This window comes from Ailuropoda melanoleuca, chromosome 3, assembly GCF_002007445.2.
Source record: "Ailuropoda melanoleuca isolate Jingjing chromosome 3, ASM200744v2, whole genome shotgun sequence".
Lineage (NCBI taxonomy): Eukaryota > Metazoa > Chordata > Mammalia > Carnivora > Ursidae > Ailuropoda > Ailuropoda melanoleuca.
Genome location: NC_048220.1, coordinates 1,267,950 through 1,281,643, shown reverse-complemented (window position 1 = coordinate 1,281,643; position 13,694 = coordinate 1,267,950). Strand labels below are relative to the sequence as shown.

Below are 13,694 nucleotides of genomic sequence, written 5' to 3'. Positions count from 1 at the left end.
GAAGGCAGACACCCAACTGCTGTGCCACCCAGGCGCCCCCCCTTTTTTTTTAACACTTGTATACCTTTTGACTAGATTCTCTTATAAGTTTATACCCCATTTAGTTTTTTACCTCTCTCTCCATCTTTCTGTCATCAGTTGAACACCTTATGATCTTTGTTTCCAAATATTTAATTATGTATTTCTTAAGAATATGGTTATTCAGAAAAATGTAACATGGATACAATACAATAGTACAATTGTTTTGAATGCAGAAGCATAGAAACAAAGAGCTTTCCAGTACAGGGAAAAAATTACCCCAAAATGCATGAATAGGTGATCACACACCACGTNCAAAATGCATGAATAGGTGATCACACACCACGTCATGAGAATCTGAAGAAAAACATTGGCACAAGGTCCTAAAATGTTAATTTATAGAATAAGAAAAAAAAAAACATTAGTACAAATTTTCCCTACTTCATAGTTTCCTGTATGATAGATTCCACATTCAACATTTTTTTTAGCACCTTTGTGACATCCTTATTCCTAAGACTAAAAATCAAAGGGTTTAGAACAGGAGTGAGTATGGTATAAAAGACAGATACAATCATGTCCTTCTTGGGGGTGTGATAGGAGGTGGGGAGCATGTAGGTATAGATGGCAGTCCCGTAAAAGAGGATGACCACCATCATGTGGGAAGAACAAGTGGCAAAAGCCTTCTTCCGTCCCTCTGCTGAGTTCATCCTGTGGATGGTGAAGAGGATGAAAGAATAGGAGCTTGAAATGATTGACACAGGGATGAGGAGCATGAGGACACAACACAGGTACATGAGTGTCTCATAGAGCGAAGTGTCTGAGCAGGAAAGCTTTATTACAGCAGGGACCTCACAAAAGAAATGGTGGATCTCCCGGGATCTGCAGAAGGGGAAGGTCATGGTGATGGGTGTGAGCATAAATCCATCTACAGATCCCAGAAACCAAGAGGAAGACACCAACAGGAGACACACTCTATGGTTCATGAGGACAGGGTAACGGAGTGGATGGCAGATGGCCACATAGCGGTTGTAGGCCATGGCAGCTAGAAGGAAAACTTCTGAACCTACTAGTGTCAAATAGAGAAACATCTGCGTCCCACATTCAGGAGCTGAGATCTTATTTACACCCATGACCTGGTTCATGAGCATCTTGGGCACAGTGACAGAAATGGACATCACATCCATGAGAGACAACTGGGTGATAAAAAAGTACATGGGGTTATGAAGGTGAACATCACAGTGTATCAGAAGGATCAGGATGGTGTTTCCAGACAAGGCCATCAGGAAAACCACAAAGATGACCACACAAAGGAGAGTTGGGTGCTTGGATTGACTGAAGAGTCCCACCAGGTCAAAATATGATTGTCCAGTATGGTTGGCCACCCATGTGGTGTTCTCCATTACATTTTACCTGGTGCACCAAGGAAAGCTGTGGAGTTAATAGATCACTCCTGGGATATGAGCACCTGAAATGTTTAGTGAGCTTGAGTGTGTGTGTGTGTGTGTGTGTGTGTGTGTGTGTGTCCATGTTTATACACAGCAACACTGTGTGTTAATAAAGGGAAATTCTAAGGACCTGTAAATTGTAGGATTATAAATTACCTCTAATTGAACAAATTTTCTAGAAATGTTGGCAAGGATGTGGAGAAAGGGGAACCCTCTTACAGTGTTGGTAGGAATGTAAGCTTGTACCGCTATTCTGGAAAACAATATGGAGGTTCCTCTAGATGTTAAAAATAAAGCTACCACATGAGCCTGCATTTGCACTACTCAGTATTTACCACAAAGATACAGATGTAGTGAAAGAAGGGCCACATGCATCCTAATGTTCACAGGAGTAGTGTCCACGATAGCCAAACTGTGGAAGGAGCTGAGATGTCCTTCAACACTTCAACAGTTGAATGGATAAAGAGGATGTGGTAAGGTACATATATACAATGGAATATTTCTCAGCCATCACAAAGGATGAATACCCACCATTTCCATTAACATGGATGGAACTTGAGGGTATTCTGCTAAGTGATTTAAGTCAAACAGAGAAAGGCAATTATCATATGGTTTCACTCATTTGTGGAACATAAGCAATACTATGGAGGACCGTAAGGGAAGAGGGGGAAATCTGAAGGGGGAGAAATCAGAGAAGAGGATGAACCATGAGTAACTCTGGATTCCGGGTGACAATCTGAGGATTTCAGAGGGTAGGGGATGGGTGTGGGGTAACAGGGTGATGGGTACTAAGAAGGGCAGGTGTTGTGATGAGCAGTAGGTGTTATTCACAGCTAATGAATCATTGAACACTACATCAAAAACCAATGATGGACTATACAGTGGCTAACTAAATTAAAAATTGTGAAATTCACAATCAAAAATATTGGTACTTTAAGGGCACCTGGGTGGCTCAGTCGGTTAAGCCTCCAACTCTTGACCAGGTTATGATCTCAGGATCATGAGATTGAGCCCCACACTTGGATTAAAACTCAACAGAGAATGTGTTTGAAATTCTCTTTCTCTCACTCTGGCCCTCCACCCTGCTCTCTTTCTGTCTCTATAAAAAAAAGAATCCTAAAAAGATATTGTTACCTTAATAATTCCACTACTGGGTATGCATTTCCCCGAATAAAGCAAAAACACTAATATATGGACAACTGTGTATAATTTTTTTCTTCAATTTTCATATGATCTTTTAAAAAAGTTTTTATAATTTCCAGTTATTTGGCATTCAGTGTAATATTGGTCAGGTGCACAATATGGTGATTCAACACTTGTATACAACACCTGGCGCATACCACAACGTGTGTACTCCTTAACCCTCATCACCTATTTAACTCATTTCCCTCTCATGACACTTTGGTAAACATCATTTTGTTCTCTATAGTTACCTCTCTTTTTCCCCTTTGCTTTTTCGTTCAGCTTATTAAATTCTACATGTAAGTGACATCATATACCATTTGTCTTTCTCTGTTGACTTATTTTGCTTAGCCTATACTCTCCAGCTTCATCCATGACAATGCCAATGGCAAGATTTCATTCTTTCCTATGGCTGAGTAATATTCCATTGTATATTTATATGTGCACCTCTATTCTTACCACAGCGTTATTCACAGTCATCAAGATATGGAAACAATATAACTGCCCATCGATAGATGAATGGATAAGGAAAGTGTCGTGTGTGTGTGTGTGTGTGTGTGTGTGTGTGTGTGTGTATTCTGTACAGACAATGGAATATTATGCATCCATAAAATCCATAACATTGTGCCCTTTGAGACAACATGGATGAGCCTAGATGGTATATTGTTAGGTGAAATAAGTCAGACTGAGTAAGACAACTACCACATGACCTCACTCCCATATCTGGAATATGAAAACAGAAATGAATGAACAAACAAAAAGCAGAATCAGATCTGCAACTACAAAGAAGAAACTAATGGTGGTCAGAGAAGAAATTGGTGAAACAATGACAAAATGGTTGAAGAAGAATGTGAGATACTGTCTTCCACTTATGGAATAAATAAGTCACAGGAATACAAGGTTCAGCATAAGGAATATAGGCCATGACATTACATTTTTTATTTTTTTTTAAATTTTTTCCCTGTTATTTTTATTTATTTTATTTTTTTTTTAATTTGAGTGTAGCTTACAATTTTCCATTAAGAAGTTTATACACTATGTTGTGTTCATCACACATATAGATACCAACTGTCTCTTTACATTGCTAATCTAATACCATTAGCTATATTCTTTATGTTCTCCTGTATATTCATGTAACTTATCATTCAATACCTGGGGGACTGTAGCTCCTTCTCCCCTTCACCCATTTGTCCCACTTTTCAACACCCTGATAATGTTTTATGACAGATGGTAGTTACGCCTGTTGTGATCATATAATAACTTTTAATCAGAGAGAGAGAGAAACTGTGAGAGACTCTTAACTCTGGGATACTGAGGGTTGTTTCAGGGGGAGTTGTTGGGGGACTGGGGTAACTGGATGATGGATATTAAGGAGGGCTTGTGATGTGATGAGCACTGGGTGTTATATGCAACTGATAATTTATTGAACACTACATCTGAAAATAATGCTGTACTATATGTTGGTGAATTGAACTTAAAGGATATTGGTAACTTCTAATAAAATTTCCACATTTCAAGGTTTTGAGAATTTGTGATGTTAGTGCTGTTCTTTAATCAATATGGAATATTGCACAATCACTGCCCTTTGAAAATACAAAAAGTGAATAATTTAAAAAAAGGAATAACACCCTTATTTATAGAGTTTTTTTTCTTGCTTTGTTATGGAAGTCAAAATGGAATCAACCTCTCTGATTTAAGGACCCAGCTGAATCTTAAAAATTGTTAGAAATATGTTCCATATATGGAAGTTTTAGAAAGTAACTGAAATACAATTTGGGAAATACCAAAAGCTTGAATCTCCTGTATGATGCTCTGTGTTTGTGTGGAGTAAGCCATGCATCCACATGAGCAGAAGAGTTCTTCACCCATGTCAGCCCCTTAGATATCCTAGGGACATCAATGTAGGAGCCCATACTTTGAGTCTGGAATCTGACTGTGGGTCCAGATTATCCTCAACCCACCATTTTTTTGTCCACTTTCATAAAAAGAGGATAATAAAGTTAGACCTTAAGTATGTTCAGGACTAAATTATGTAAAATAATAAAAGTGCTTAGATATTATCAACTACAGATGAGTAAGTACATACATTGTTTAAATTAAGATCTACAGTAAGTATTGTATTACAGATTCTGTGTCAGAGATGGCTGTTACAATTTTTGTTTTATGATATAAAATGAATTCTCCTGTTTGGTAGTTTTAGTATCTATTCATACACATAAGGATTTGGATTTGATAATTTCTGTTGTCCCATAATCTAGCTAGCTAGCTAGCTATACCTATATATTACCTATATATCTTAATTTAACTCTGTTTAAACAGAGTTTTAAAGGGGAACCCTACCTTAGTTTTGTCTAGTATAGCTTTTCCAACTTCATTTATGTAAAGTTCCTACCATTTATTCTAAATTTAAGGGGAGAGTGCTAGCATTTGGAAGATAATTTCCACATACAAGTTTTTAGTTGTTTTCACCAGCATCATCTACTTTATTGTCTGTAGCAAAAAAAAATTTCATGGAAAATGAGATGCAGAGAGAAAAACTGAACAACAGTGAGTTGTTTCTGACTCCTATTCAATTCCCCCTCCTGTATCTGGCTGTCAAAGCTTATATCTGCATTAAATACTAAAGACAAATAAATAAACTTGAAATTGGTTATGCTAAAGGAGGTCACAGTCTGACTATTCAACAAAAATGGTGTGTGTGTGTGTGTGTGTGTGTGATTCAAAGATTAGTTTTAAAAAAGCTCAAGATAAGAAAGAACAGTAGAAGTAAAATACATCTACAAGTAAATTCAGTAAATGTACTTTACATAAAAAATGTACTTTACATCAAGAGGATAATAAAGTTAGATCTCAAGTATGTTCAGGATTAAATTATGTAAAATAATAAAAGTGTTTAGACATTATGAGTTACAGATGAGTAATTACATATATTGTTAAAGAGTTAAGATCTACAGTAATTCGTGTACAGGTTCAGAGAAAGGGAACAAGCCAATATTCAGTAAAATACATTTTCCTTCCTAAAAAAGAATGATAACTTCTTTTACATTTTGTCTTATGGATTTTAAGGATTTTCAACTTTTCAATTTCTGAAATGTTAAACATCAAAAGTCCTACAACATAAAAAGAAATATTGGCTCCTCTCTCTAGGAAAGTTTAGAAGTGGTTATGAATTAGGGATATTTCAAGAATAATCACTAATTTTCCAAACATTCTATGCTCTTGTCATGATTCCAAAGACTGATTACAATATTCAACTTATTAAGAGTTCCTAGTTTTGGGGTGCTGAAGCAGTAGACAACACTGAAAATTAATTTAATGCCTTAATATAAATACCCAACAAATCTGATACACATTGTATTAAAAAATATAATCTGTCAAATTCCACATCTACTTGTAGATGAAAACGGACCTCTGCACAAAATTAAGACAGCCTGAGACAAAGAAAACATACTCGCTTTCTGAATCAATATTTATGGCCAAAATGAAACAACATTTTATTGCAATTTGGTAAATGAGAATGACTGTGATCAACCTACACTGAACAGCCCATCTGACAAAACAGATGATGGAATGCTGTTTGTACCGTGTAAGGTAATTGACTGCACTGTACATTCTTATTTTTCGGTATCTAATTTCTTGAGTTTAATATAAACAGAACAGTGCACTACTTAATTTGGGGACTTATTACTAATGGTGGTTTAATAACATCAACTCTTTATTTGAAGCTGACAGCAGATTTTGTTCTATTGCTTTACCATATTTTATTTTCCCCAAGAGTTATCTCTTACTCATCTTGTTTTCTCCTTTTACAAATTAAATAATTCAGATTCCCAGGTCATTTGCCTACCATCACATCATTTACCTGGGAGAGGACTTGTGTCTCAAATCAGATGTTGGGGTCCAGAGCTCAAAATGCTCTCTTAGCTCTCTAGAACACAGTATTCCCTCCACAGCCTACAATTTGGGTATAATCCATCACTGTCAGTTTCATCGAAGAAACATAAATATATTTGAGACATTTGTTTCAGTTTTTTATAGAAATAATTCCCACCCAAACTAAAATCAGTATCATTTCTTTTGTAAAATTTCAGCCTCAAGGAAACAAACACATCATCCAATAATATAGGAGGATTGTGTATTATTGTCTCCATACGTAATGGGAATAAAAACACATTTCCTAATATGTTGCAGTAAGCTATTGTTACTTGAAAGATTCAGTCAAAAAAAGGCTATCTCTTTGAGCACTGGGAAATTGTTACATACATCTAAAACTAATATCATGTTCTATGTTAATGACAATTGAATATAAAAAAATCACATTTGCTTTTTTTCATAAAAATAGATGATAAGGAAATATTGAGGAAATAAGTTCAAAAATTAATAGCGTGTATCAGAGAGAGAACAAGTCAAAAACAATAATTACCCTTTTTGCTCCTGAGGTTCTTTCTATATGATTGGACTCAGCATCAGATGATGCTGTAGCTCTTATCCATCTGAGTAATGGAGTGTGGCTGCAGTTTGCAGTATAAAGATAAACAAACAGGGCAGTGACATAATCCTGGTTTTACTATGCCCATTATGTGAGTTGATAAGGTTTGCTGTTGATTAATTCCTTCTGGGACTTTGAAGAAGAATGCAATTAAGAGATCTAACAACAACATAACCAAAAACAACAACAACAGAAGGTAATAGATATCTATGTTGCACTGTTCTAGTTCTCTCCTCATGACCTTTTAAAAATCTTTTCATATTATTAACTGGAAATCTTAACCAATATTAACAGTAATCTCAAATTTCACCATCACCAGTAAAATCTTATCTGTGAAATAGATGCCAGGTTTTATGTGGCCTTAGCCTTTTCCATAGTATGAAATATTTTTCTTATATTGTGTGTATCTATCCCCATTTAATCTCAAGAGTGTTGTATGAAGGATTGATAGAGTTCTCTTGTCTTTCACTGATGCAGCCTCTAAAGCTCAGAAAGTATATGATGTGTCAACCTCTTTGGTTAAGCTTATTCTTAAGTTATTATCTTTTTCTAGGAGCTATTATAAATGGGACTGTTTTCTTAATATTCCTCTTTCTGCTATCTCAGTAGGAGTTTATGGAAATACGACAGGTTTCTGCATATTGTTTTTGTATCCTATGACCTTACTGAGTTTATCTGTTCTAGTAGTTTCTTTGGTGACATCCTTGGAGTTTTCTATATATAGTCTCATGTCATCTACATATAGTGAATTTTCCCTTCTTCCTTTTATTTGGATGCCTTTTATTTCTTTTTGTTGTCACATTGCTATGGCTTCCAGTAGTATACTGAATAAAAGTGGTGAGAGTGGACTTCTTTACTTGTCCATGATCTGAGGGAAAAATTTCTTAGTTCTTCACCATTAAATATTACATCAGCTGTCGGTTTTTCATATGTGATTTTTATTATGTTGAGGTATGTTTTCTCTAAATTATTTTTTGAAAGTTCTTATCATGAATGTATATTGTACTTTGTATAGTGCTTTTCTGTATCAATGGCAATAATCATATTTTTTATCCTCTCTCTTGTTGATTGATGTATCACATTGATTGATTTGCAAATTTTGAACCACCTTTTCCTAGAGATTTTTTGCATCTATGTTCTTCAGGGATATTGGCCACTATTTCACTTTATTTTTGTAATGTTTTATCTGGGTTGGCATCTGAGTAATGCTGGACTCATAGAATGAAATGAAACTCTCATTCTTTTTTTTTTCTTTCTTCATTTTTTTGAAAAGTTTGGGAGGAATAGGTATTAACTCTTGATAGAATTCACCTTTAAGATTTGTTTGTATATTCATTCATTTATCCATTTGTACTTTTGTTGTTTGTTTGTGTTTTTTGTTTGTTTGTTTAGAGAGCATAAACTGGGGGAGGGGCAGTGGGAGAGGGACAGAGAGGATCTCAAGCAGACTGCACATTCAGTGTGGAACCCACTGCAATGCTCCATCTCACAACCCTGAGACCATGACCTGAGTTTAAAGGAAGAGTCAGATACCTGACTATCTGAGCCACCCAGGTACTTGGTCAAATTCACCATTAAAGTCATCTGGCTCTGGATTTCCCTTTGCTGGGAATATGTTGATCACTGATTCAATTTCATTGCTGGTAATGGGTCAGCTCAATTGTCAAATTTTTCCTTATTTAAGTTTGGAAGTATACATGTTTCTAGGAGTTTATCCATTTCTGTTAGATTCTCTAACTAATTGGCATATAATTTTTTAATACAACCCTCTTATAATCCCTTGTATTTGTGTGGTGTTGGTTGTCATTTCTCCTCTTTCGTTTCTGATTTATTTGTGTCCTTTCTCTTTTTGTTTCTGTTTTGTTTCTGATGAGTCTGGCTAAGAGTTCATCAATGTTGTAGGTCTTTCAAAGAATGAGCTCCTAGTTTCTTTGATTTATTCTATTGCTTTGTTTTTAATGTGTTCATTTCAACTCTAATCTTTATTATGTCCTTCCTTCTAATGGTTTTAGTTTTGTTTGCTTTTCTTTTTTCTTTTTTGGTAAGCTTAGCGGTTTATGTGAGATTTTTCTTGCTTTATGAGAGAGGACTTTATTGTTCTAACTTCAACCTTAGAGGAGTGTTGCTACATTCCAAAGATTTTGGGCTGTTGTGTTTTTATTTTCATTTGTATTTGATTATATTTTATTTCATCTTTGATTTCACTGTTTAGTAGCATATTATTTAACCTCCATGTTTTTGTGGTCTTTTAGATATTTTTGTGGTTGATATCCATGAATTAGGTTTAGGTATAAAATATAGTGATTTGAAACTTCCATACAACACCCAATGTTCACCAGAAGTGTATTCCTTAATCTCCATTACCTATTTAACCCATTCCCCAACCAATTCCCTTCTGGTAACACTCAGTTTCATCTCTATAGTTAGGAATCTGTTTCATTGTTTGCTGCTCTCTTTTTTCCTATTGCTCATTTGTTTTGTTATTTTAATTTCACATGAGTGAAAGCATATGGTATTTGTCTTTCTCTGACTGACTTATTTTGCTTACCATAATACTCACTAGCTCCATCCATATACTGCAAATGACAAAATTTCATTCATTTTTATGGCTGAGTAATGTTCTATTGAATATATATACCTCTTCTTTATCCATGCATCAGTTGATGGACACTTGGGTTGTTTCCATAATTTGGCTATAGTAGGTAATGCTGTTAAAAACATTGGGCTTCATGTACCCCTTGGATTAGAATTCTTGCATTCTTTGTGTAAAATCTAGTAGTGCAATTGCTGGATCACAGAGTAGGTCTGTTTTTAATTTTATGAGGAACCTCCATACTACTTTCCTGGGTGGTTGCACCAGTTTGCATTTCCAGCAACACGTCAAAAGGGTTCCCCTTTCTCCACATCCTAACCAGCACCTGTTGGTTCTTGTGTTATTAATTTTAGCCATTCTGACACGTGTGAGGTGATATCTCATAGTATGTTTTTATTTGTTGATTTCCTTGACAATGAGTGATGTTGAACATTTTTCCATGTGTCTGTTGGCTATCCGTATGTCTTCTTTGGCAAAATGTCTTCTTATTTTTCTCCCCATTTTTACCTTGGCTATTTGTTTTTTGGTGTTGAGTTTTATATTGTCATCATATATTTTAGATACTAGCCCTTTATCTGATATATCATTTGCAAATATCTTTTCCCACTCCACAGTTTGCCTTTTACTTTATTTGATTTTTTTTTGATGTGCAGAAGATTTTTCTTTGATAATGTCTCAATTATTTATGCTTTTGTTTCTCTTGCCACTGGAGTTATATCTAGAAATAAATTGCTATGGTCAATATCAAAGAGATGATAGCCTGTGTTCTCCTCTAAGATATATATGGTTTCATGTCTCACAGTTAGGTCTTCTATCCATTTTGAATATATTTTTGTGTATGGTATAAGAAAGTTGTCCAGGGGCGCCTGGGTAGCACAGTCGTTAGGCTTCTGCCATCGGCTCAGGGTATGATCCAGGCATTCTGGGATCGAGTCCCACATCAGGCTCCTCCGCTGGGAGCCTGCTTCTTCCTCTCCCACTGCCCCTGCTTGTGTTCCCTCTCTTGCTGGCTGTCTATCTCTGTCAAAATAAATAAATGAATAAATAAATAAATAAATAAATAAATAAATAAAATCTTAAAAAAAAAGAAAGTTGTCCAGATTCCTTCATTTGTACATTACCGTCCAGTTGTCCTAACATCATTTATTGAAGAGACTCTCTTATTAAGCATTATATATTCTTTCCTGCTTTGCTGGAGACTAATTGATCATACAGTTGTGGGTTCAGTCTGTTTCACCAATTTATGTTTTTGTTTGTTTGTTTGTTTGTTTTGCCAGTGCTATGCTGTTTTGATCACTACACTTTGTAATATAACTTGAAGTGTGAAACTGTGATGTCTACAGCTTTGGTTTTCTTTTTCAAGGCGGCTTTTGCTATTCAGGGCTTTTGTGGCTCCATATAAATTTTTAGGTTTGTTTTAGCTCAGTGAATGTTGCTGGTAGTATTTTGGTAGGGATTGCATTAAATGTATAGTTTGCTTTGGCTAGTATATACATTTTAACAATATTTGTTCTTCCAATCCATGAGCATGGAATACTGTTCCACTTCCTTGTGCCACCTTTAATTCTGTTCATTAATGTTTTATAGTTTTCAGAGAAAGTTCTTTCAACTTTTTGGTTAGGTTTACTCCAAGGTATCTTATTTACGTATTTGTGTGTTTATTTATTTTGGTGTAAATGTTGTTGACTCCTGAATTTATCGTAGTGCTACTTCATTATTGGTGTATGAAATGCAACAAATTGAGGGAGGGAGTTAAGATGGCAGAGGAGTAGGGGATCCCTTTTTCAGCTGGTCCCCAAAGTCCAGCTAGATAGGTACCAGACCATCCTAAACACCCACGGAATCAGCATGAGATGCAGGAAGATACATCTGGATCTGTACAAATGAACATCTCCAGCGCTGAGTATTGAGGTACGAAGCGGGGAGCTGTGAAACCGGCACAGATATCAGAGGATAAAAGGAAGGGAGAGGGAGGCACCATGCTCAGGTGCTGGGAAGCGGTAGCCAGCTGCACGGGGGAGCAGGCGGACTCTCCTACTGGCACCCGCTAGAGAGCAGGCTGAGACCATGAGCCAGGGAACTAGCGCCACCAGACTGAGACTGGGAGCTCCAGAGCAACGGGGGTGGCTGACAGCTGACAGGGTTAGAAACAAAAAGGACAGACACGCCAGCCCTGGAAGTGAGGGCTGGGACACCGGCTGTGGGGCACACATCCAGGGACACTGCACGGTTGATCAGAAACAACAGAAACAGAATTAAAGTGGCCAGAACATCAGTGGAGAGCGGTTTGAGATCCCTCTGTTCTGAGAAGGCTGGGATTTGGCCACTGATGCTCTGACTCTCAGAAGAGGCACAGCAAACTGCCAGGGAAAGCTGCCAGAGAACAAAAGCCCAGAATTTACCAGCTCACAGTGTGCCCATCCCCACCCCCCCCCACAGGGGACACAGAGACTCTACCCAAACAGGGTTACCTGAGTATCAGCACCACAGGCCCCTCCCNTGAGTATCAGAAGGCAGGCTGAAAAATCAAGAAGCCAACATCCCTAAGATCCCTATAAAACAAGGGCGCACTGCGGGGTCCCAGTCCAAAATTTGGGATCTGGACAACCCCGCAACCTCTCCTCATTAGAATGACAAAGAGGAGAAATCCCCCCCACCAGCAAAGAAAAGACAATGAGTCTGTGGCCTCTGCCACAGAAATAATGGATATGGATATAACCAAATTATCAGAAATGGAATTCAGAGTAACAATGGTCAAGATGATGTGCAGACTTGAAAAAAGTATTAACAAAAATGTTAATGAGAATATAGAATCTTTAAGGGCAGAAATGAGAGCGAACCTGGCAGAAATTAAAAATTCTATGAGCCAAATGCAGTCAAAAATAGAGGCTCTGATGGCCAGGCTGAATGAGGCAGAAGAACATATCAGCGAATTGGTGGATGGGTTAGTAGAAGACAAAGCTAAAATAGAATCTGGACTCAAAAAAATCCATGCTCAGGAATGTAGGTTACAGGAGATTACTGACTCAGTGAAATGTTCCAATGTCAGAATCATCGCCATCACCAAGGGGGTGGAGAAAAACAGAGGTCTAAAAGAGATATTTGAACAAATTGTAGCTGGAAACTTCCCTAATCTAGCAAGGGAAACAAACATTTGTGTCCAAGAGGCAGAGAGGACCCCTCCCAAACTCAACCACAACAAACCTACGCCACTTCACATCATTATGCAATTCTCAAATATTAGATCCATGGATACAGTATTGAAAGTGGCCAGAGCTAAGAAATTTCTCACATACCAAGGCAAAGGTATCATAATTGTGTCAGACATGTCTACACAGACCTGGAATGAGAGAAAGGGTTGGGGGGGGCATTATTAAAGCTCTTTAATAGAAAAACATGCAGCCAAGGATCCTTTATCCTGCAAGGCTGTCATTCAGAATTGATGGAGAGATAAAGATTTTCCAGAATCACCAGTCATTGACCATTTTCATGACCACAAAACCAGCCCTACAGGAGATATTAAGGGGGGCTCTATAAAAGTAAAAAGCCAGATACAGAACAGAAAGTCAGAATCTATAGAAACAAAGACTTTACAGGCAACATGGCATCATTAAAATCATATCTCTCAATAATCAGTCTCAATGTAAATGGCCAAAATGCTGCGATAAGCACCACAAGGTTGCAGATTGGAGAAAAAGACATGACCATCCATTTGCTGATTAAAAAAGACTCATTTTGAACTTAAAGATACATTCAGACTGAAAGTAAAGGGATGGAATACCATAGTTCACGCCAATGGACCTCCAAAGAAAGCTGGGGGAGCAATTCTCACATGAGACAGATTGGATTTTTTTATACTATTTATTTATTTAATGATTTTTTTTATTATATTATTTTGGTCACCATACAGTATATCCCCGGATTCCTATGCAAAGTTCGATGCTTCAATAGTTGTGCATAACACCCA

General features: G+C 36.9%; 1 protein-coding gene across 1 annotated transcript; it reads right to left on the bottom strand.

Moving 5' to 3' along the window:
• Positions 1–455: 455 nt before the first annotated feature.
• Positions 456–1,418, bottom strand: LOC100479457 (olfactory receptor 2T29). Its single transcript, XM_002931217.2, has one exon. It carries the CDS (start codon positions 1,416–1,418, stop codon positions 456–458), a length of 963 nt encoding a protein of 320 aa, XP_002931263.2.
• Positions 1,419–13,694: the final 12,276 nt, after the last annotated feature.